At 28.4% G+C, this 26,221-nt stretch overlaps 3 protein-coding genes across 3 annotated transcripts; 1 reads left to right on the top strand and 2 right to left on the bottom strand.

Annotated features, from left to right (window-relative positions):
• Positions 1-1,379: 1,379 nt before the first annotated feature.
• On the bottom strand, positions 1,380-8,758 carry LOC128964927 (multidrug resistance-associated protein 1-like). The gene is made up of 12 exons (XM_054311582.1): positions 8,655-8,758; positions 6,004-6,137; positions 5,788-5,919; positions 5,293-5,534; positions 4,852-5,063; positions 3,829-4,525; positions 3,460-3,539; positions 3,139-3,315; positions 2,885-2,999; positions 2,775-2,809; positions 2,116-2,653; positions 1,380-2,012 (listed from the first exon to the last, which is right to left on the bottom strand). The coding sequence occupies exons 1-12, from the start codon at positions 8,756-8,758 to the stop codon at positions 1,380-1,382; spliced, it is 3,099 nt and encodes a 1,032-aa protein (XP_054167557.1).
• Positions 8,759-13,829: 5,071 nt separating this feature from the next.
• LOC128964925 (double-stranded RNA-specific editase Adar-like) lies at positions 13,830-15,750 on the top strand. The gene is made up of 4 exons (XM_054311581.1): positions 13,830-14,451; positions 14,573-14,703; positions 14,841-14,996; positions 15,454-15,750. The coding sequence occupies exons 1-4, from the start codon at positions 13,830-13,832 to the stop codon at positions 15,748-15,750; spliced, it is 1,206 nt and encodes a 401-aa protein (XP_054167556.1).
• A 317-nt stretch (positions 15,751-16,067) lies between these two features.
• LOC128964924 (multidrug resistance-associated protein 1-like) lies at positions 16,068-25,751 on the bottom strand. The gene is made up of 10 exons (XM_054311580.1): positions 24,965-25,751; positions 23,796-23,927; positions 23,489-23,587; positions 23,072-23,205; positions 21,822-22,622; positions 17,724-18,100; positions 17,503-17,617; positions 17,369-17,403; positions 16,765-17,302; positions 16,068-16,700 (listed from the first exon to the last, which is right to left on the bottom strand). The coding sequence occupies exons 1-10, from the start codon at positions 25,749-25,751 to the stop codon at positions 16,068-16,070; spliced, it is 3,651 nt and encodes a 1,216-aa protein (XP_054167555.1).
• Positions 25,752-26,221: the final 470 nt, after the last annotated feature.

The following is a 26,221-nucleotide window of genomic DNA, read 5'->3' as shown; positions in this document are numbered from 1 at the left end:
ACAATTTTGGGAAATATTATAATCTAACAATTGTATAGAAGTGAAAATCTTCTTCAATACTCGGTAAATGCAGTCCCAATCATTTTCATTTTGGTCTCCAAACGTCAAATTAATGTAACGGTTGTGTGGTAATGGCGATGTTACTATAATATTGTGTGGTCTTTTACTCTTGACTAAATTTGGAGTTAACGGGTCAAAATAAAAATCTTGTAAAATAATAATAAAATGTAAAAAAAAATAATATTTATGAATTTTTCGAAGATCTTCATCTAATTCTTTACATTTTTGATGAAATATTCGTATAATAAGATCTTGTCTGTCGTTAGCTGTTTCTCCAGATCCTAATTCTCGTGTGATTTCAGGCCATTTTGGATTGCATGTGAATGTAATAAATAAAGATGGCTTTCCATACTGGGAAACAATTGACATCGCGTCGTGATATTTGAGATTCATAGCTCATAGACATAGCGTTTATTAAATATTTATTAAATTACGCGATTATTAAATATTTATTAAATCACGCGATTTATTAAAATTGTTATGTATTTAATGATAAATAATAAATAAACAAATTATTTTTCTCGTGCAATAATTAAATTAATACAATTTAAAAATTATATAATTTTTGAAAAAATTGAAAATTTTAATACAAATTGAAAATTTTTGCATTTGAGAAAATTTTACAAAAATTTAGCACAGGTAGCTAACCTCCCGGTGCCCTATGACTCATATAATATAGTAAAATGTAATTCCACAATACCTGCCTCTTTGTCCTCAAAATCTACTTGACCTCAATAATCATTTAAAATTTCCCATAGAAATAACATTGCTTTCAATAAAAAATGAAAATAAAACAATACATTTTTACATTTGAATTAAAATATGGTTGTTGATGAAATGTGCACGCATACAGACAGACAGACAGACAAACAAACAGACAAAACAAATGTCTTAAAATGTTATCTTGATGAATAATTTTTAAAAAAATTTAATATAAATTTTAATCATAGAAATTTAATTACCGGTAATTAATTTTTATTTATTGTTATACAATAATAACTTTTTATTTATTTATTTAAATAACTTATTAGCTTTTAAATTTCAAGATTATAAATAAAATATTTTATCAATTATATAAGAAAATTTATCAATTACCGATAATCACATTAAAAAAATTGTTAATTTTATTGCAAAAATAAATTAATATAAAAACTTAATTATCAAATTAGATTATTAATAATATAAACGTTAGAAGTTACTAACCTATAAAAGTTAAAATAAAAAATTTATTAATTTAAAAAACACTATTAAAACATTTTATTTAATATCTTATATTTTCAATATATATTTATAACAAAATGATTTTTCAACAAATATTTCTATATAACACCGGCATCTTTAGCCAATGAATAGAAAATTGTTGTCCGATCATTGAGTAGAGCATCGGGTTCGGCAAACTCGGCTACCCGTCCATTGTTTAGTACTAACACACGATTATAGTCCATAATTGTATTGATTCGGTGAGCAATTGTTAAGATAGTAGAGGACTTGAACTCTTGTTTAATGGTTTGCTGTATGAGTGCATCAGTTTTGACATCGACGGCAGCCGTGGCCTCATCGAGGATAAGGACGCGAGTGTTGCGGAGCAGAGCCCGAGCCAGACATATAAGTTGTCGCTGACCGACACTTAGGTTATCACCCGATTCGGCTACCGAATAGTCGAGTCCCGATCCGCTTGAAATAACAAACTCTTTGAGATGTGAGTGTTCTAACACTGTCCACAATTCTTCATCAGAAAATTTGTCGAACGGATCCAAATTGGAGCGAATGGTTCCCGAAAAGAGTATCGGTTCTTGTGGTATGATTGTCAACCGTGATCTCAACTCATGGAGACCGAGTTTACTGATATCTATGCCATCAATAACAATGCGACCCATTGCTGGCTCAATGAGTCGAAACAGTGCCAAAGTTAGTGACGACTTTCCGGCACCGGTTCGGCCAACTATTCCTATCTGGTGTGAAATAAAATGCATATTATATCATATAATTTATATCTATAGACTACTGTATATCGTATATTACTGTAGATATTAATTATTTTATAATCATTAATACCTTTTCGCCGGAGTTTATATTGACATCAATATTATTGAGTACTAAATCCAATCCTTCCCTATATCGAGTACCGTATCCATCGAAATGCATGTTTCCATTCTCTGGCCACTCTTCGGGTAGTTTTTGGTTTGACTGCCAATCAGCTTCCGGTTCTAGAGAACAGTATTCATCGATTCTTTCGATTGAAACCATATTATTTTCTAACATTGAGAATGTCATAATCAAACCGTTTAGATTTCCTGTTAATGTCAAGGCGTACGACAGGGACAGTCCTATTTGGCCGCCGGTCAGCCGTCCCTTTGATAGTATAGAAAACAGTGCGGCAAAAAGTATTAGACAATTGCTTAATGTTGTCAACCATATCTGTAGCCAACTGTTGGCCACAATATTAGGATAGAAACACATCTGATTGGTATCCACTCGATGATCGGATTCACCGATAAACTGTTGGCCGTAACCATACGCTCTAATACTGGACATACCGTTTAGTGTTTCGCTAAAATGCGAATATATTGGCGATCGGGTTAACGACTCTAATCTATAAAATTATTATATTTAGAAATAATATTATTATTAATATTCAGCAAATTAAATATTTTATTATTTTATTAGTTATTTTTATCTATGATATCAACAACAAAAACAACAAATAAAAATACCGTTTTAGTTGTCTAGAAGTTTTAATGTAAATAATCTATTAAAAAAATTAATTAAAAATTTATATCTATAAATAAAACTAATAATTTATTGTTATTCTAGGCTAACTTACTTGTATTATATAATAAATAACGGGTAGCACTGCTACAGGTATTAAAAACAACGGTGTTTGTATCGATACTGTAATAATTGTGCCAATAATTTGCAATGCATTATCATATAAGCCGCTAAATAAAATTGATAATATTTTTTATTAAATATATTATATAAGTTATAAAAAATATTATTTTTTTAAATAAATAAATTATATCTTGATTTTCCAAAATAAATTATATATATATATTAATATAATGTAAATAATTGAACCTAATATTCATTACTAGTCCTATATCCAAAACATCTATATCGTTGCCAAACCGGTTCATCAAACGGCCCATTGGTGTCGTATCAAAATATTTCATAGGCGCGTGCATTACTGTCGACAACAATTTTGTGTGCAAATTTCGTGAAGCCATTTGACAACCGATAACTAATAACAGTTTGCTAATTGACAAAAATATTGTTGTAAACAATATAATGATGCCATATATACCAACATAATAATAGTTATTATTATTATTATTATTATTATTATTGTCGCCAATAAGATTATTGCTCCAAAGGGACAGCCAAAAACTTGAGCCATACATGAGTATGTTTGTGATAATACCGGTGATTAGGATACCCAACGTATAGTGTCCAACATATTTGGCGTATTTAATATAGATCTGGATGATTAAAATCAGAGATTTATAATATAAAATAATATATAATTATATAAATAAAAATTTACACCAAAAAATTAAATAATTATATATATATAAATAAATAATTATATACATTAAATTTAACTTGACCAATTTGGGCAATTTCTTCATCAATTAATTTGCAATTATTGTCGACAATAGACGTATTATTGATTTCCCGTTCATACCGTTGCAAAATAATTTCCGACTCACTATTATTGTTATTATTATTATCGGGTTCACCAATAATTTTACAATTTATATTATCTACACTATTACTACTGCTATTTGAATTTAAATTGCTATCAACACTATCACAATTAGTAGCATAATATTGTTGTATTAAATCGGAAAAATATCTATTATTTGCCAACAATTCATTGTAAGTGCCAATTGCAGTGATTGATCCGTCTTTGATAACAACTATGCGGTCGACATCGGGTAACATAAATAGTTGATTTGTTACCAAAATACGAGTTTTGTGCCGCAAAATACCAGTTCGCGAATCGAGTACTTGATCTACAATGTGTTTACCCACATGACTGTCCACTGCTGATAACGGGTCGTCTAATAAGTATAGATCGGCACCGGAATATACGGCTCGGGCCAAACTTACTCTTTGTTTTTGACCGCCACTCAAATTGATACCTTTTTCGCCGATCTCTGTTTCATCGGCACCGGGCAATTGTTGTAAATCCTGTTTGAGCGCACAGTTATCTATAACTCTATTATAAAGTTTAGTATTCAACTGTTTTCCAAACAGAATATTCTGTTTGAGTGTCGTATTCTGAATCCATGACTGTTGGGGAACGTATGCTATGCTTATATCTGGCCTAATATTTACGGTACCATCAATTAGATCCATATCACCAAATAGGGCCGATATCAATGAACTCTTACCGGAACCGACATTGCCGACAATGGCCACAAACATGCCGTCCTCGACTGTCATGTTAATATTTTTTAATATGTTTTGTCTAGTAGTAGTAGCACAGGTAGTAGTATTAGTACTCTTATTCCATGAAAACATTGCATTTTCTATATTAATAACTGTTTGTTTATTTGCCATTGTATTAGTTGTTATATAATTTTTATGTTCATCGCAATTCAGGAATCGTTCAATACGTTTAAATGAAACAATTAACTTTATAATTAAATATAATGAATTATTTTATATCAGTATATAAAGTATATTATATTGGTTATGCAATATTAAATACATACAAACGAAAAAGTTAGATAAGCAATGGGCAATGAAAACATGCTTTCACGTAAAAAATTAAACAACGATAACGAGACAAATATTTTTTGGGCACTCAATTGTTTGCCGGTATCACTATTGATGACTTCATAGACACTGTAAGTAATAAACTGGACAACCAATGGACAGCTGAACGACAGGACTATGAATATGACTATTAGGTAACCCATTGTTTGTAATTTTCGTAACTCTTTTCGGCGTATTTTGGTTATGCAGCCCATGAACGCCTCCTCCCAGGCGTACAGCTATTATATATATATATATATACCATAAAGATTAGTAGAAAAAATATAGTTATTGAGAAAAAACATTAAAAAAATTTTTAGTTTAATTTTTTTAGTAATCTGCTTTAGATAAATTGGTATTAATTAATATATATATATATATATTTTTTTTATAATACAATATTACTGTGTCTTTGTGTTTAAGCGGGTGGGTGGGTGATTGGGTGTGTAAATAAAATAATAATAATACTTTTAACACTTTGATTCCGTTGAATATTTGGTTCATTAAATTAATTCTTTTGTCTTTAATTTTCATTTGTTGGCTTTGATTTAGTTTACAAAAATACAGTGCAATTGTATTGATGACTAGTGTGACCACTATAACGGCCAAACCGATAAACGCTGTGACACCCAATTGCACGTATAATAAATACAATGTTATGGCAATCTGTATGGGAGCGGACAACAGTGCTATCAGGTAATGGAGATTATCTGCGAAACAAATGTCAAATTAATTTTATTTTTAAAAAAAATAATGTTTTCAGTAACTCATACCCAAAGAAAAAGTCTGCTTAAAAATTGTGTGTATGTCTCCTCCCACTTATCACGCAAACAGTGTAGTAATAGCTACAGTACAGCAGTAACTGTTACTACACTGTTTGCGTGATAAGTGGGAGGAGACATACACACAACTGCAAAATTGACAGGACCTCTGCTCATACCTAAAAAATAAATAAATACTAACCACTAATTCGTTGGCAATCAATGGCCATCAGATTAATAATTTCTCCGTTAGGTGTTTGCCGTTTGGCACCGTTGCTCAGTACCAATGATTTACGATATATGGCCGATATTAGACACGATCGCATACGTAAACCTTTTTTAATTAATTATATTTTGTTAATCATTTTATCAATTTATTATTATAATAATATTATGTTTAAAAAAACAATAAACATACCAATACTGCCAATATGTTCATTATAATTAGCCAATACAATGGCCACTAAAACATTTACAGTCACTAATAGTATAGTGTATACATAGCCGTGCCATTGAGGCTCGTTAGGGTCTTCAATATAATTAATTATTAAGCTAAAAGTTATTATTTTTAAAATAAAATTTTTAAGTACATAAATTCAATAATAATAATAATTATTATTATTAATAAATTAGTATCATAGTTAAATAATTTATATTGCATGTATATTTAGAATATTTATATTACTCCTATAACCTTGTTTAAAAATATAATTTATTACAGTATTATAAATGACAGTAAATTAACATATAGATTATCTTATACATATATTATATATCAAAAATCCTATTTCAACAAAACTAAAATTAATTTTACTGTAAATTAATATTAATTTAAAAATATATATATATCATATAATCAAAAAATATATATATATAATTCATAAATACTTTAAAATCATTGGCGATGACATTTGCAAACAATTGGATAATAGACACATAATAATTGAGCCAATAATTTTAGGAAAATATAATTTAAAAAGTGTCTTGATCACATTTTTATTTAAATTATTATTATTAGACTTAGTTATAGTGATTTTATAATTTTTCTGAAACCAAAAATTTCTAAAATATTTGTTACTAATGTTTAGACTTTTATCATTAGTAGTTGTAAACTGAACGTCACTATTATTATTATTATTTATGGTTTCGTCTAAATTAAACAAACGTTTGTTGAATAGTTTAAAATTAGTAAAAGTAGTATCAATTTGTCTCAGAGCCCACAGATCATCAAAAATGAGTGTATTTTTCCAGCCCTTCAACAATAGACTGTTCAACCATTGATAAGTGACTTTCAAAGGAAACGATGTCTTATCTTTGGGACACAAGTCGTGTGCGGTGTCGACACAAACAACACCAACATTGTCTTTACCGACACTTTTATCGGGTAGCCGATCGGCAAATAAACAATAAATAAATAGGATTACAGTTAATATATAATTAACACAATATAAGATGAATTCATAGTTTTTTAGTATATCTTGTGTGGCAAACGTGGCCACCGATAGAGCGCCTAATATAGTGTCCAATAGTAGATACAACCAAATCAAACCACCGCTGCTTACAATACCGTAGAGGCGTTGATAATAAAATACCAAACATAATACAAGTCGAGTGATGGTTGTAACAGCAGTGGACAGTATGTAAGCAATGGTGGGACTGTCATCCCATTGATATTTGCGGCACAAACTTAGTATAAGCTCCGACAAGACAATCCCGGTGCTCACTATTACTATAGCTAATCGACTGGTGTTAAAACAGTTCCATTGAATAGTATTTTTATGTGAATTACAGCATTGCTTTAGTAAATACGGTATGTATATCCACATAAATATACAGGGTATCCATGTAATCACTGTATCGATCATACATGAGCTCAGGTATGGCGATGCTGTAAACCACAGAGTACTGGTATCCTATTATTAATTAATATTTAGTTTTCTTTAAAATAATTATAAATTTTAACATAAATGTTAATAAAAAATTAATATTAAATTTATTAATTTTGTATAATAATTATTAGTTTAAATAATTTTTACCAATAGTTTACTGTTGCATATTTTAGCAAACATTGTAATTAAGTTATTAAAAATATAAATTTGATTATTAGTTAAAACTTTATTAATAATAATAGTAATAATGTATAAATTATTACAATTATTTGTTACAAATTTGATTAATTAATTATTATTAACTCTAAATAAATAAATTTGTAATACAATAATTTTTTTGCTTGCTAATAAGTTACTATACAATATAATATTATATGATTTTGCATTTTGAATTTTATAAATTAAAAAAACAAACTGCAATTATTCAACAGAAAAAATTAATTATTTAAAAATAATTAAACAAAATTAATGATTCATTAGACAAGAAAGATGAAAAAATTAATGTTAAAATTATATTTATTTTTATAATATTCAACCAAATTTATATATTTATAAATTAACATTAATAATATTGTATTTAATATAAATATTTATAATAATCAATTGATGAAATAATAATTTATATTTTTATACAGAAAATAACATTTTTAAAAATTTAAATATAAGTCAATATAATATAGAAAGTAATGAATAATATTTAGAAAAAAATTAATTAAATTATTTAACAATATTTATTAATTTTATTTTATTTATTTAGTATAATGAATAATAAATATTTTTTTAATTTTAAAATTTTTGTTTCAAACATATATCTTAATATTGTAATTAAATAAATTGGTAATTTATTATTATCGCTACTGATATTGCTATTTTTTTACTATTGATACATCTATATTACTTATAATAACATTATGGTAATATATTGTTGTGTGTCAGGGATCAGTTGTCTCGCGTGGGTCGGTATGAGACCAACAACCGATAGTAGATCAACAACGGTATCAATTGATCAATCAATAGATGACTCAATTGATTTAGTGATCACTTGAAAGGCATTATATGTGTCAATCAAAATGATGTACAGATCTGCAGTAGTGGTGACCAGAGTGTAGGCCAGGGATCGATCCGTTCGTACTATTGATAACTTTAATGACTTGGAGGGATGGCCAGCGAAATGGTATACTTGGATTGCTGATTGATCAGACAATGCTTGAGATGGATGATAGTGTGGATGTGATGATCGATCTTTGGGGTCTCAGCACTTGAGAACCAATCGTATCGCTTCATTGTCGTCAAGCACTCAATAGCCAATCACAGCTCAGTGTTGGCAACGGTTTTACTGTAGTCGACCTGAGCTGACAATAAAAATAACTGTCACTACTGCCGCACCAGTAGTGCCTAACAATCAGTCCGCACAGGCACTCACTCACTAACTCTTCACATAAACATTACTTTTCAAACATTCAAACATTCAATCACTCAATAAATCAATTAATTATTTCCCGTTATCTTCTGGTGTCCACTCATTACCATTGCTGGCTATCATCGGTACACTCACGCTAAGCAAACATAGCGACCACTTATACCATCAAACCGCTATAGATCCAATGTTTAAGTGAAGACAATAAGTTAGACACAGTTTAGTTACAATACTTTATTATAGTTAACACAATTAAAATAGTAGTTAAAACAATAATTATAAAATGGTATGTAGTTTAAGAGCACATGTATGTGATGAATGCAATGGTGTGTACAGTATAATAACTGGTATGGTGATTAGGATTGCATTGACTGTCTGGTGTACAGCTATTGGTTTGTTTGAATATTAATACAGTTGTATAAATCGAGCACTTGGCGCCAGATAATGGTGTCATTGATCGATCATTCATGGGAAACGGTAGGTATTAAACGATAAAATCAAATAATGAATTCAAAAAATAAGGGATTAAATGCACAAAAAAAATTTAAAAAAATGAAACATTAAAATTAAGGCTAAATAATAATATAAAACGAGTTCCTCAACAATATGATAAATAAAACTAAAAATTAATTTAGTATATATTATATTTTTATACCACTGGGCTATACCATCTATTAATAGTACAATTATATAATTATTAAAAAGATGTTTTTTAAATGTTTAATATCACATAATTAATACATTATAACTAATCAAATATAATAAAATTATATTCAACTATTTCTAATATAAATAAATGAAACATTATTATTTTATTATAATTAGGGGTCGTATATTTATTAAATTCTATCTGATAATAACTGTATTATACTGATATGATTTTTTTAAAATCAAATATTATTGTATTAATATAATATTATGTATAATACAATCTGTATTTTAGTGTGTGAACGATATGTATACTATAAATACAATTATCAATAAATATTGTTGCCTTAGTAATTATTATCTAATAAAAAAATTACTAATAAATTTTTATTATTTAATATTTGACTCAAGATAACACTTTAACATAATAGTTCTGTCTATATACAACCATATTTTATTCAAATGTAAAAATGTATTGTTATAACTTCAATTTTTATTGAAAGCAATATTATTTCTATGGGAAATTTTAAATGATTATTGAGCTGAAGTATATTTTAGGGAAAGTAGGCATGTGCTAAGTAACTATATTTTGATATATGGTATGAGTCACAGAGCACCGGGAGGTAAATTACATGTGCTTGTAAAATTCTCTCAAATACATAAATTTTCAATTTGTATTAAAATTTTAAATTTTTATTCAAAACAATGTTGTTTCTATAGAAATTTTAAATGTTTATTGAGCTCAGGTAGGTTTTAAGGTCAGGAAGGTATTAGTTGTGTAATTACATTTTGCTATTTTGTATAAGTCACACTGAACCGGGAGGTTACTGCTACATTTTTGTATTTTTTCAAATGCAAAAATTTTACCAACTATGATAAATTTTTTTAATTTTTAATTTTTTCAAAGTTATGTTATTTCTATTGAAATTTTTAAATGTTTATTGAGCACCGGTAGGTAAGCGGGACAATAGGCAAGTGCTATGTAACTATATTTTTTATTATATGGTATTAGCTATTATCTGGCACCGGGAGGTTAATTACGTGCTAAAATTTTTGTGAAATTTTTTCAAATGAAAAAATATTCGCAAAAATGATTAACACGAAATGATTTTTAACGTTTATTAAATTTTTTAAGAACATAAAAATCTAAAATTTTTTTAAAACAGACGAATTAATATTTTTTGGTTCCGTAGTTTTGTTAGAATAAGGAGACTATTTAATAGCAAAATACAGAGTTTGTTAATAACGCAAGATTTTTTCATAGACGTTTTCCTGGATAGCCTAAACTGGATTTTACTTATATTATAACTACATGTGTATACTACATTATAGCAAAAAATGAAACATATTTATCAAATCAAATCAAATCAAATCAAATCTTTATTGGCATATCTTTCAACAAAAGCTGATTTACAAAGAAAGCCATAAATAAAATTTACAATAAAATTAACAACAATTTAAATAAAATAAAATAACATAAATATATTTATAAAGTGTTAAAATCAAACTGTTTAAGTTTGTTAATAAATTTTTTAAAATTTATTCCAGTTTTCCACTCCTTTGCAAAATATTGTATTTTTAAGTTAGTTTTTGGTAGCAAAAGGAGGGTTTATATGATGAGAGTCTCTTCCTCTTCGTGATGATGTCCTATCATTATTGAAAGCAAACAATGATTTTGAATATTCAGATCCCAAACCATTTATTGATTTATATATGTAAACAATTGAATGATATTTAATAGAATTATTTATAGAAATCCATTTTAATTTATCAAAAATTGGTCGACTATTTGATAAAAAATCAGAATTAGTTATAATTCTGGCGAATCGTTTTTGTAATTTAATTATTTTATCCAAATGTGATGCATATGTATGACCATAAATTGCTAATCCGTACTCCATTTTAGGCTTAATTATTGATTTATAAATAAAATTTAATGTATTTTCATCTAATATTTTTTTAATCTGTATATAACATTAAATTTTTTGTTTAAATCTTTACATAAATCGTTGATATGTTCTTCGAAAGTAAGTTTGTGGTCAATGATAACCCCAAGAATTTTAGTATAATATACTCTTTTAATTGTTTTCTCATTAATAATAGGATTTATATGTTGTATACTATCCTCTTTTGGGTTTCCAATTAACATATAATTACACTTTTGATAATTTAAAACAAGTATTATTTTTTAACCATTTAGTAATTTCATTTAAATCACTGATAATTTTGTTGTTCAGATCTTTATAATTATTAGCATATATGACAAGAGTTATGTCATCAACAAAAAGATAAAGTTTTCCAAACAAATTAATTTTTGTGATATCAGACATAAATAGATTAAAAAGAAGTGGCGATAAAACAGATCCCTGTCCTACTGATAATGTGTTTATTAGTGGATCCGAAAGTTGATTATTATAACAAACAAATGAATTTCTTGACGATAGATATGATTTGAAATATTTTGTTGTATTTATGTCACAAACTTGACTTAATTTGTTTATTAAAATTTTGTGATCTATTATATCAAATGCAGATTTCAAATCAAATGTTATTAATATTGATTTTTGGCTTTTATTAAGAGAAAAACAAATATCATGTAAAATAGCAACTAATGTATCAATAGTTGAATGTCTTTCTTTAAAACCAAATTGTAATTTAGATAATATATTATTAGTTATGAGATATGATTTAAATGTTTTTTCTATGTGTTTTTCTCATAACTTTCCAATACATGATAACAAACTGATGGGTCTATAATTAATTACTTTATGTTTAATACCATTTTTAAATATAGGGATAACTTTTGGTATTTTCCATGCATTTGGAAAAACTGCAGATTTTATTGAATTATTGACAATTGAAATATGAAAAATTAATGTCATTTTAAACATTTTGATGAAATAGTTGTTTACTCCAAAACAGTCCTTTGATTTTTTAGGTTGAATTTTGTTAACTATATTTAATATATCAGTTTCACCAACAAATGGTAGTTTAAATTTGTTTTCATCATTATATAAGTTATTAATTGTAAATGAATTTTCATTTATGCCATATTCACTGATTATTAAATTTTTTGGTGTTTCAACAAAATGATTGATAAATTTGTTTGCATCTAAATTGTCGTTTAGCTCATTAGTTTTTGCTTTTTTATTAGATTTTGTCGGAACTATTGTTTTAAGTGTTTTCCAGAGCTTAGTTGTATTATTATTACACTTAAGTATTTCATTTTCATAATATTTTTTCTTTTTTAATTTAATTATTTTGTTTTTATGATTTCTTAATTGTTTAAGTTGTAGAAATAAATTATTATTTGAATTATTATTGCTTTTTTCATTTATATAGGTTTTATGAATTTTATTTTATTTATTAATAGCAGTTAAAACATCATTATCTACCCATTTATCAATTTTATTGTTTGTAATTATTTTTGATTTTACGGGTATTTCTTTAATTATTTCATGCAATTTAGTACTTAATGTTAAACAGCATTTGTTTACATCAGTCGAATTGAAATATATTTTTGAAATTTTTTCATTCAGTTTATTAATATCACATTTTTTAAAATTTTGAAATTTATACTGAATTTTTGTTTTGTTTTTGTAAACAAAATTTACTTTTCTTGAAACAAATGTTAATAAATGATCACTAAATGTAATGTCAATAACACCAGAATTTGAAATATTTGATACTTTATTAGTATATTTAATAGGGCGAAACTTTATATTGACGTTTTTCTGAAGAAATTAGATATCTTAATTGTCCAGTAATTCTAACCATTTATAATCTTTTAAGACTTTCAATTGTGGTTTACAATTCTATATATCATTATCATTCAGTTTGTTAATAAGTCATGCTTGGATATGATTGGAAACAAATTTGGCAGTCATTCAAAATTTCTTATGAATATTTATAAAATTAGTAAAAGATTGCACGACTATACATGTTACGCGGGTAAAACTAGTAAATGCTAATATTTAATTTTATAAAAATTTAGTAATAAAATAATAATAACAAATAATATATAAAATTATAAATAATAACAAATAATATATAAAATTATAATTAATAAAAAATAATATATAAAATTATAAATAATAACAAATAACTTAGTGTTTTATTTTTTGTTTCAAATATTTATTTGTTAATAATAATAATACTAATAATAATAATTTGTTTCACCATTAATTATAAATATTATATATTCAATATAAATTAAAATTTACTTTTATAGTAAATTACAACAACAACAACAAAAATATGTTAAAATTGCGTACAATTAGAAAAAAACAAATGGCCTTCAATAGGTATTTGAATGGCCAAATGGATGACTTGAATCCTATTTCAATTATCAATCAACTACACAGTAATTCAACCTGGACAATTAACCAAACCTATCCAAATGGTAGGGAATGGATAATAACATTGACGATACCCGATTGGGTATTCAAATTTTCGGCTACCGTTACCGATAAGGAACAGGGCAAACAAGATATAGCCAGTCAAGCCCTGTCAGTTATGCGCCAGCGATACATTGATTTTGTTAGCAAATCGACTAAACAGATACAGGATGATCATTGTCGACAATTTCAGTTGCCTAGTAAACCGTTTGCTAATAAACTTGGTAATAGTGTGGTGGAAAAATATACTAGCTTATTTAATCTAAAAGACAGTGATGTTATAGCGGCAATTGTGGTGACCGATAGTAGTAGTAGTAGTCAACAATCAAACAAATCAATAGATATTGTATGTATGGCTAGCGGTACTAAACATGTTAAACGTGAAAGTTTAATGACAGCACGCGATGGACGTGCACTGGTGGTCGACTGTCACGCAGAGATTCTTGTCAAACGCGCGTTCAGACGCTATTTATACCAACAGATTAAATGTGTTAAAAATAATAACACAATAACAGGTTAGTTACTAACTTAGTAGTAGTAGTATTACTGTTAATTAAAATGATTTTGTTGGTATTTGTTTTTTTAAATATATGATTTTTTTGTTAAATAATAAAAATAAATTAAATATTCAACTAGATCAAACAATTATTATTGAAAAACAACTAAATAATGAAAACCGGTATAGACTCAAGTCAACAATTGGTGTACATTTATTTATAAGCAAGGCACCGTGCGGTGATGCAAGTGTGTTCAATCAGTCAACCAAGGTTATTTATTGTTATTTTAGCTAGATTAGATGCTAGTATATGTAAAATTAATTTGTATTATATTGTATTTATTTTAGGCATAATCAATATTTTAATCTAGTATGTAATTTTTTTTATCTAAAAAATCAATTTTTCAGCTGTTAGATGATCACCCGGAAAAAAAATCGCGAGCTTTATTGAGAGCCAAAATAGAGGCCGGTATGGCAGCTATACCGACAAAAAATATCCAAGGTCGATTTGCTATTATGTCCTGTTCAGATAAAATTGCCGTTTGGAGTGTTTGCGGCATTCAAGTACAGTATTCAATATTTAATATACATATCTATTATATATATATATATATATATATAAATTATGCTAATTTTTATTCAATATAAATAACCATGATAATTTGATATGTAAATAATTAAAAAAATTTCTATGATCTCACTCACTCACTCACTCACTAAACTAATCAGGGATCATTATTAAGCCAGTTTATCGATGAACCAATTTATCTAAAATCGATTATTATGCCTGAATTTAATATGCAAGATGCAAAACGTGCATTCTATAATCGATATAATTATAATGGCAATAACATTGATAATAATTTGAATAATGGTTACAAACTTAACAAAACACCATTGGCTAAATGTAATTTAAAAAATAAAAAGGTACTGTATTATTTTAAAAATTTATTATATATATATATCATAGATAATATATTAAATATCGATATAATAGTAATAATAATAATAATAATTTTAGTTTAACAAAACATCAAATTATTCGTTTGTATGGATTAAAGATATTCCCGTTGAAGAAATAGATCCACACACTGGTCTCATACGACACACTGGACAGCCGTCATGTTTGTCCAAACAATCACTTTATGTCGAGTACTGTTCGGTTATTAACAACATAACCGACCGTCAAATGAGTTATGAATTGTATAAAAAACAATCGCTAGACTATTGTTCGGCTAAAACACAATGTATAAAAACATTGGAAAACAACAATTTTGGACCATGGATACATTTAGATGATCAATTGGATCAGGTTTAATTAAGTCAATTATATATATATATATATATTTAATTATTATTAAAATCTAAATTCTAAAATAATAACTATACTATAAATAATAATTAAATAATAACTTTAAAAATTATTATTAAGTTTAATAATAATAATATTATTATTATATTAAAATATTGAATATAAATTAAATGTTTTATACGTTTTGCTACTCTATTAATGTATAACTTTACTACATATTGTATTATATATGTATGTATTATAATTAAATTTAAGAAACATAAAATTAAATTCATATAATTATTTAGTAAAATTCTACTGTATATTACATAAAATAATGAAATTTATATAACACCGGCATCTCTGGCCAATGAGTAGAAAATTGTTGTCCGATCATTGAGTAGAGCATCGGGTTCGGCAAACTCGGCTACCCGTCCATTGTTTAGTACTAACACACGATTATAATCCATAATTGTATTGATTCGGTGAGCAATTGTTAAGATAGTACAGGACTTGAACTCTTGTTTAATGGTTTGCTGTATAAGTGCATCAGTTTCGACATCGACGGCAGCCGTGGCCTCATCGAGGATAAGGACGCGAGTGTTGCGGAGCAGAGCCCGAGCCAGACATATAAGTTGTCGCTGACCAACACTTAGGTTATCACCCGATTCGGCTATTGAATAGTCGAGTCCCGATCTGCTCGACATAACAAACCCTTTGAGATGTGAGTGTTCTAATACTGTCCACAATTCTTCATCAGAAAACTTGTCGAACGGATCCAAATTAGAGCGAATGGTTCCCGAAAAGAGTATCGGTTCTTGTGGTATGATTGTCAACCGTGATCTCAACTCATGGAGACCGAGTTTACTGATATCTATGCCATCAATAACAATGCGACCCATTGCTGGCTCAATGAGCCGAAACAGTGCCAAAGTTAGTGACGACTTTCCGGCACCGGTTCGGCCAACTATTCCTATCTGTACCCATAAAACGCTAATTAAATATATATATTTATATTGAATATAAGTTTATTAATAATACCTTTTCACCGGAATTTATATTGAGTTCAATATTATTGAGCACTAAATCTAATCCTTCCCGATATCGAGTACCGTATCCATCGAAATGCATTTTTCCTTTTTCTGGCCAATTTTCGGACAATTTTTCGTTTGACTGCCAATTGGCTTCCGATTCTAAACAACAGTACTCATTGATCCTTTCAACCGAAACCATATTGTTTTCTAACTGTGCAAAAGCTCTAATCAATTCACCAAAATTGGCTGTCATTGTTATAGCATACGACAGGGATAGTCCTATTTGGCCGCCGGTAAGCCGTCCTTTCGATAGGATGGCAAACAGTGCGGCAAATAGTATCAGAAAATTGCTTAGTGTTGTCAACCATATCTGTAGCCAACTGTAGGCAATAATGTTTGGAAAGAGACACATCTGATTGCTGTCCACTCGACTATCAAAGACATCGATAAACTGTTGGCCGTAGCCGTAGGCTCTAATACTGGACACACCGTTCAGTGTTTCGCTAAAATTTGAATATATTGGCGATCGGGTTAACGACTCTAATCTATTTTTAAAAATTATTTTAAATTTAGATAAAGAATCAATTTTTTAAAATATCAATAATTTATACCTTTTTAGTTGTCGTGAAGTTTTAATATAAATAATCTATTTTAAAAAAAATAATTAAAAATCTATAGCTATAAAATTCATGTACTGTATATTAAATAATAGTTTATTGTTATTTTATTTATTAAACAAACTAACCTGTATTATATAATAGAAAACTGGTACCAATGCTACCGGTATTAAAAACAATGGTGTCTGTATCGATACGATAATAATTGTGCCAATAATTTGCAATACATTATCAGATAAGATGCTATTAAATGTATAAAATATTTATATAATTAATTTAATAGTCTATTAATAAAAAACTTTTTCAAAAAAAAATTTAATTAACTAAATTTAAACTAAATGATAATTACTTGATTGTCATCGGTAGGCCTGAATCTAAAACATCAATATCATTGCCAAATCGGTTCATCAAACGGCCCACTGGTGTCGTATCAAAGTAGCCCATAGGCGCGTGCATTACGCACTTTAACAGTGTTTTATGTAAAATACCCGATGCCCTGAGGCACCCGTTGACCATCAGCAATTTGGTAATTGCCAAAAATATTGTCGTACCCAATATAATGGCACCGAAAATGGACAGATAATAAAAGTTGGTGTCGGTATCAATATGACTGCTCCATAGGGACAGCCAAAAACTGGAGCCATACATGAGTACATTAGATATAATACTAGCAATTATGATGCCCAGCGTATAGAGTCCCATATATTTAGCATAATTAATATAGATCTGGATGATATTGTTATAGAAAATATTGACATACAATAGATTTATAATACAATACACACACACATATATATATATATATATATATATATATATATACTTATATCAAAACATACTAACAAATAAATTTTTTAGATGCACCCTAAAATTAATACATAATATACTGCATATAACATCTACATACATAGTGCCAAAAATCCAAATTTCTTTCCCGTACTGTAATATAAATCTATATAAAATTTTCCCTACTCAGTGCCAGAATTACCAATTTTAGACATCAATCATTACATAACATAGTATAAATAGTATAATATTGTAGTGATTTCTGGCACCAACGCATCACTAAAATATTCCCATACACCCTTGAAAATTTATATTGATGCGACCGAGACTATAAAACCCCAAGTATTCTCAATGATTTTATCATTGAGATACTGGTAGTCAATTGGCATAGACTAGTACTGCTAAGAGCCGTTAGCAGATCAGTTCTCTCCCCTTCTGGTTCGACCCCCTTCTCTGATATGGTCCGTATACTTGGATGTATACCTCGTATTGATGTCATTTTAAAATAAAGCCTTTTGGATTTCTAATGTAAGTGTTTAATTTTATTGTCTTCTACCCTTTTCTAAGCGACCTAAATCCGTGGGTTCCCGCGTCGGGAGCTCCAGTATCGTAAAGGTCCCTTCTTATCTACATTAAGGTGAGATGACTGGCCATCGGATCCGCCGTGTCGGGGGATCTGGTCGGTTATGTTGTCAAGCCTTCCCGCGTATAGCTAATGGACGGAACCGCCGTGTCGGGGGTTCCGGTCCAGTTATGTAACCTTACCAAACCATACCCTATGATGGTTAGCCATCGGATCTGTCGTGTCGAGAGATCTGTACGGCTACGCTGTCCTTCTCCCTTACCTCCTTTGACCTATACTTAGTTATTGTTGGTATAGACTACTATATGTGTCATATGGAAGTCTCCGACATCCCCGAGATTGTACCAGGCCGCCGAAGGCTCTGCCCGATTTTTCGGCGATAGTCCTACGTTTTAGTGAAACAGTTGTAGTTTTGTCGGTTCTAAGTGTTATTTAACACTAATAGTCTGACCTCAAAATACAATTTACTAGGTGATCCACTAGTTGCTGTCTACGTGACAATAGCACTAGTTTTGTTGATTGTTGTAATTATCGGCTGTTTGAGTGAATGTGTGTGTGAATGCATAGCAGTGGATTTCTCGAGTACATATGTGCTTTCGCTAACCTAGTTGGGAAATGCATAGTTACTATTCGATACTGACTGACTAGGCAGGCCAATGGTCCCAAGAGGGTTCCGGTCTCCCGATCGCGTGATTGTGTGTTAATAGCCGATAACGGACACTGAGTTTAAGACCGTTAACATACGCTCCTCAATAGTGATCCGAGAGTATAGTTAAGGTTTGCCTTAACTTTATGAGTCTATAGTCACCTTCGGGATTGACTGACCCGGTATAAATAAATATTTGGACACCTAATAGTTTATTGTTGTTACATATGCACTGTTCTTACAATATCACGGCCAATAACCTATCGGTGATGACAATTGACCCCAGAGACGACATAGTTATGTCTGACCAGATTTAACTGAATACCGTATGTGAGATAATAGAAATGTTACGATAATTATGTAATACTGTCGGCAATCTGTCGGTCATGTATTGTCTTTATCGTACTTGAGTGTATGATGTGTTTGTATAGATTTATGTTAATTTATGTTATCGGTGACTCTCCGGCGATGCATTCGTTGACCGATGCGGCGGCGGTTGTGTACGCGACACCGCTTGCTGTAGTTAATGAGCGCCTTATCATTGACGCCACCACACATACAATTTTGTCTAATATAGTCCTTGTCTATGTATGTTAGTTGAGTGTAATTTTGTTGTCTATTGTTATGATATACAGTAAAGGGTTTTATTTGAGGGGAGATAACACATAAGTGCTAAAATAAACAAAAACAGATTAGCTTAAAAATATGCATACATATACATTAATACACATTTATATATTAATAATAAAAAAACTTAAGGAAAATAAGCAAATATCATATGACTATATGATATGTATTTAATTCTTTGACAAAAACAATACTTTAAATGTGTTTAATCTATTTTATTGTTTTTATTTTATGTATAAAATTTTGTATACTTAATATTTTTTTATGTTGTATATAATAAATTATTGTTTAGTTATATGTTTTGCCTCATTTAGAACCCTCTAATATACAGTACAGATTAGTAGTTCAGTGATAGTCACCGTAACACAGGTTTCGGGTGTTATCACATTTCACCGACGAGTGTCGGGTAGGGTTTAACTAGTGTTTAAACGCCTTTATTTAGTGCCGGGTAGGCACGGCTGGAGAGACATAGATGGGTTAGATTCCCCCTGAGATTGCTTGTGACGGTCTCATGGTTATGTCATCAGAGTCAGAGGACTCTGATTTATAGTTTGGCCACAGGGTTGGTCAACGGGTATAGCATTACTTATCCTATAGTGGGTATTTGAATAGACTATACGCCGGTTTTACCGACGGTAGTACCGAGTGATGGTACTGACCCTTAGACTCAGTCTTACTAGTAGATTGGGTATTGAGTTGCATGTTTTGGTTAGAGGGAGGCTTTGAGGCTTCTCTCGTTGGCAATTATTGGTAGGGCCCGACCAGTTAGTCAATCGTTATGTTTTAGTTACTAGTTTATAATTGCGACAAGACATTTGTTGTCATTGAGTAATGTCGGTTTTTGTTTGTTTTAGCGCAAGTGTTGCGGCTAGCCAGCCATTGTATGGATGCTGATAACACTGTATCGTCCTGTCTTCAGTATACTATAGTTGTGTCACGTGTAGTGAGTGACCAAACTAGTAAAATAGTTTTTACTGGTCTCAGAGCTTCTGACCAGACCCGAGTGGTACAGACTTCGAGTCTTAACTCTCAAAACAATGAGTCTGTCTTAACATTGAATAGTGTTTCGTTTGATAGTAAAGGTCAAATTGAATTAAATAATCTCAGGACCAGAGATAATACCTTTTATATAATTGGTCCGCAAAGTAGTAATGTCTTAATTTACGATCAATCAGACATAGATTGTATTAATAATTGTGTAGTAAAAGCTAATATTGTGCCCAATGTACAATTAAGACAACCTAAACCACTACAGGAGTACTGTGCCAATAGTGGCGGCCATTCCAGTGGTTTACGTGAAATCATTGCATGGAAAGTGAAGCGAGTAACTCACCCCAAAAATTCTCATGAAACATCTAAATAATCAACACTTTCCAGATATAAATGGCAATGCTATTAAAATAATATTGAAACGGTATAGAAATAGGATATATTATAGTTATAACAGTAATGATAAAATCTACTCATTACAATATATGTTTTTTAAAAATGCGTAGAAAATTTAGTTATATTAAAAAAATAAATAATATATTACTTATAAATATAGTAAATATTTATAATCTATATACATTAAATTTAACTTGACCAATTTGGACAATTTCCTCATCAATTAATTTGCTATTATTGTTGTCAACAATATATTTATCTTTGGTTTCCGATTCAAATCGTTTTACAATAATTTTGGACTTATTATTATTATTATTATCGTTTTTGTCAATACTTTTACAATTTGTATCTCTATTATAAATATTATTATAAATATTAGTATTATTATTATTATCACTGTTTGAATAATATTGTTGTATTAAATCGGAAAAATATTTATTATTTGCTAGCAATTCATCGTAAGTCCCAATAGAAGTGATTGATCCGTCTTTGATAACAACTATGCGGTCGACATCGGGTAACATAAATAGTTGATTTGTTACCAAAATTCGGGTTTTGTGCCGCAAAATACCAGTTCGCGAATCGAGTACTTGATCTACAATGTGTTTACCCACATGACTGTCCACTGCTGATAACGGGTCGTCTAATAAGTATAGATCGGCACCGGAATATACGGCTCGGGCCAAACTTACTCTTTGTTTTTGACCTCCACTCAAATTAATACCCTTTTCGCCGATCTCTGTTTCATCGGCACCGGGCAACTGTTGTAAATCCTGTTTGAGCGCACAGTTATCTATAACTCTATTATAAAGTTTAGTATTCAACTGTTTCCCGAACAGAATATTCTGTTTGAGTGTCGTATTCTGAATCCACGACTGTTGGGGAACGTATGCTATGCTTATATCTGGTCTAATATTGACGGTACCATCAATTAGATCCATATCGCCGAATAGGGCCGATATCAATGAACTCTTGCCGGAGCCAACATTGCCGACAATGGCCACAAATATGCCGTCCTCGACAGTCAAATTAATTTTATTTAATATGGGTTTTGTATTACCGATTGCACAGTTAGTAGTATTAGTATTATCCCACGAAAATGTTGCATTTTCTACATTAATAACTGTTGTATTGTTTAACATTGTATTGTTTTTTCTAACATAATTTCGGTGTTCATTGCAATTTAAGAATCGTTCAATACGTTTAAACGATACAATTATCTGTAAATTCAATAATAATATTAATAATAAATTAAAACAAAATAATTAATTTAAATATAATTTTTAAAATATAATTTTCTATATACAGAATAACTACAGTATATATACAGTTAGTGTATTATATATATATATATAATTTTAAACAATACATACTATAGAATATTTTTTGAACAAACATTATTGTCATTATTATCGGTATTTTTGTGGATATAAATATATTTATATATTATTTAATTATTTACATTAGTATTAGTATTATTATTATTATTATTACAAAAAATATTATTAAATTTTTATCTAACATTACCATTGATAAACTGAAAAATCCATATGGAAATGTAGACCAGGTTTCGCGTAAAAAATTAAACAATGATAACGAAACAAATATTTTTTGAGCATTTAATTGGTTGGTAGTATTGATGGCTACATAAGTACAATAAGTGACAAACTGGACAACCAGTGGACTGGCCAATGATAGGGATGTAAATACAACCATTAGATAACCAATTGATTGTATTTTTAGTAACTCTTTTCGGCGGATTTTGTTTATCCAAATCATAAACGCCTCCTCCCAGGCGTACAACTGATTATATGATTTATAGATTAGTATCAATATTATAGTATACATAAAACATAACTTTTATGGACAAAAAAATAATTTGTAAATTTGTTTAATTTATATTTAATAATAATAATAAAAATATTTTTATATAATTAATTTACTTTTAAAACTTTGATTCCGTTAAATATTTGATTGATTAAATTGATTCTCTTATCTTTTAATAACATTTGTTGACTTTGAATGCCTTTAGAAAATAACATAAGAAATAAATTGATGACTAGTGTGACCACTATAACGGCCAAACCGATAAACGCTGTGACACCCAATTGTACGTATAGTAAATACAATGTTAAGGCAATCTGAATGGGAGCGGTTATCAGTGCTACAATGGCATGAAGATTATCTAAAAAAATAAATAAAACAATAGTGTAATATATATAATAAAAACCGATTAAACAAATAATAAGTTTCAAGTAGTAATCAGTTTCCACAACTAAACATTATATGATATTTTTAAAAAAGAAAATAATAATAAATTGGTAAACATTTTTTCATATTTTAGTTTATTGTATCAAAATGTCTATTAAATATACCAAACTCTAGATACTAACCATTAATTCGTTGGCAATCAATGGCCATCAGATTAATAATTTCTCCGTTAGGTGTTTGCCGTTTGGCACCGTTGCTCAGTACCAATGATTTGCGATATATGGCCGATATTAGACACGATCGCACACGTAAAGCTTAAACAAACAATTTATATCAATTTATAGGTATAATTAATAAAAAATAATAATAATTATATGTAATAATTTTTCGTTATGAGAAATCATACAAACGGTGCAAATATGTTCGTTATAATTAGATTGTATAATAGCTACTAAAACATCGACAGTCACCAATAGTATGGCGTATACATAACCGTGCCATTGTGGATCATCAATGTTATCAATATAATTAATTATCAAGCTAGAATTAAATTTGTAGAAATATTAGAGTAAAATATTAATATATAGAAATACATAGTTTTTTTTGTAAAACATTAATATTTTATTATTTACTGTACTCTTATAAGTAAATAACTAGAAATGCAATTTTTATTAGATTTGTTTTTTTAAGTATACATTTATATATAATATTATATAATATTTTCACGAAAAATAATAATAATAAAATGATTTTTTTTTAAAAATATATACAGTATATGTAATATAATTATTGCTAATAAATAAAACGCTGATTTATAAAATAAAACCATAAAAATCAAATGTACAGTAATTGACATATACTTAATATATATATTAGAAAATCAATTGATTTTTTTGCAATTTAATTAGTTAAATATAAATTAATGTTTAATTAATAAAAAAATTCACAATAAATAAATAAATATTTATAATTAAGTTTTTAAATTTTTAAATGTGTAAATTGAATTAATAATTATTATATATTTAATTTTAAATTAATGTTTAAAAACGCAAACACATTTAACAATAATTATTACAATACAAGTACTGATTGTACTAAATATATATATATATATATATTATTTAATTTAATACTAATTATTTTAGATAAATATAAAAAAAAGTTTACACATACTTTAAAATCATTGGTGATGCCATTTGCAAACAACTGGATAATATATTTAATATAACTGAACCAATTATTTTGGGAAAATAAATTTTAAAAATCACCATAACCAAATTTCTATTATCATTGATTTTCGTAATATTGATTTTATTTTTACTGAACCAAAAATTTTCAAAATATTTGTTACCTAAGTTTGGATTTTTATCGTAAATACTTTTAAACCTAATATCATTACTATTACTATCAAATACTGTAGTATCTAATTGAAGCCAATGTTTGCTAAATAGTTTAAAGTTTACAAAAGTGGTGTCAATAGGTCTCAGAGCCCACAGATCGTCAAATATAAGTGTCTTTTTCCAGCCCTTCAACAATAGACTGTTCAGCCATTGATAGGTGACTTTCAAAGGAAACGATGTCTTATCTTTGGGACACAAGTCGTGTTTGGTGTCGACACCAACAACACCAACATTGTCTTTACAGACACTTTTATCGGGTAACCGATCGGCAAATAAACAATAAATAAATAGGATTACAGTTAACATATAATTAACACAATATAAGATGAATTCATAGTTTTTTAGTATATTTTGTGTGGCAAACGTGGCCACCGATAGAGCGCCTAAAATAGTGTCCAATAGTAAGTACAGCCAAATCAAACCACCGCTGCTTACAATACCGTAGAGACGTTGATAATAAAATATCAGACATATTATAAGTCGGCTGACGGTTGTAACAGCAGTGGACAGTATGTAAGCAATGGTGGGACTGTCATCCCATTGATATTTGCGGCACAAACTTAATATGAGCTCCGATAGGGCAATACATGTGCTCACTAGGACTATAGCTAACCGACTGGTATTATAACAGTTCCATTGAATAATATTTCTACAAGAATTACAGCATTGCCAACATAGGTATGGTATGTATAGCAATATAAATATACAGGGTATCCATGTAATCAATGTGTCGATCATACATGAGCTTAGATATGGCGATGCTGTAAACCACAGAGTACTGGTATTCTATGAATGAAAAAAATATTAAATTAATTGATAATTAATGATAAAATTAATTTAAAATTTATATTATTAGTAATTTTTAATAATTTATATATATATATATACAGTATATTAATATATATTAAAAGTAATTTTTACAAATAGCTCACTGTTGCAAATTTTATCAAACATTTCTAATTAAATTTCTAACTAAATAATAATATAGTTTTTTTAATATAAAATTAGTAAAAATAAATAAATGCATATTTATAATTATTGCATGGTAATAATTATCTAGTATAATAAATATACAATATTTATAAATTATCTACATGATTCAGCAATACAACAATTACTGTAAACTTTGTATAAAATTAATACAGTATAAACTTTATGTAAATTCATGTAAACTTCATGTAAATGAAAATATAAATTAATAAAATTTA

Source organism: Oppia nitens, unplaced genomic scaffold (genome assembly GCF_028296485.1).
Source record: "Oppia nitens isolate AA-2021 unplaced genomic scaffold, nextdenovo-longstitch-racon4-pilon3 scaffold15_pilon_pilon_pilon, whole genome shotgun sequence".
Taxonomy (NCBI): Eukaryota; Metazoa; Arthropoda; class Arachnida; order Sarcoptiformes; family Oppiidae; genus Oppia; species Oppia nitens.
The sequence above is the reverse complement of the archived record's forward strand: the minus strand, read 5'-3'. Positions and strand labels throughout refer to the sequence as shown.

Excerpts from the sequence above, each read along its gene's own strand:
- LOC128964927 (XM_054311582.1), bottom strand. The coding sequence starts at position 8,758 with ATGAAGCGATACGATTGGTTCTCAAGTGCTGAGACCCCAAAGATCGAT. Across the intron at positions 3,540-3,828 it reads CAAATAGCAGTAGTAATAGT|ATCTATATTAAATACGCCAA; the intron begins GTAGATAATATA and ends TTAATCATCCAG. Across the intron at positions 2,654-2,774 it reads ACTTCTAGACAACTAAAACG|ATTAGAGTCGTTAACCCGAT; the intron begins GTATTTTTATTT and ends ATAATTTTATAG.
- LOC128964924 (XM_054311580.1), bottom strand. The coding sequence starts at position 25,751 with ATGATCGACACATTGATTACATGGATACCCTGTATATTTATATTGCTA. Across the intron at positions 23,588-23,795 it reads TGATTGCCAACGAATTAATG|ATAATCTTCATGCCATTGTA; the intron begins GTTAGTATCTAG and ends TTATTTTTTTAG. Across the intron at positions 18,101-21,821 it reads ATAAATATTTTTCCGATTTA|ATCTATATTAATTATGCTAA; the intron begins ATACAACAATAT and ends AATATCATCCAG.
- LOC128964925 (XM_054311581.1), top strand. The coding sequence starts at position 13,830 with ATGGCCTTCAATAGGTATTTGAATGGCCAAATGGATGACTTGAATCCT. Across the intron at positions 14,452-14,572 it reads AAATAATAACACAATAACAG|ATCAAACAATTATTATTGAA; the intron begins GTTAGTTACTAA and ends ATATTCAACTAG. Across the intron at positions 14,704-14,840 it reads TGTTCAATCAGTCAACCAAG|CTGTTAGATGATCACCCGGA; the intron begins GTTATTTATTGT and ends TCAATTTTTCAG.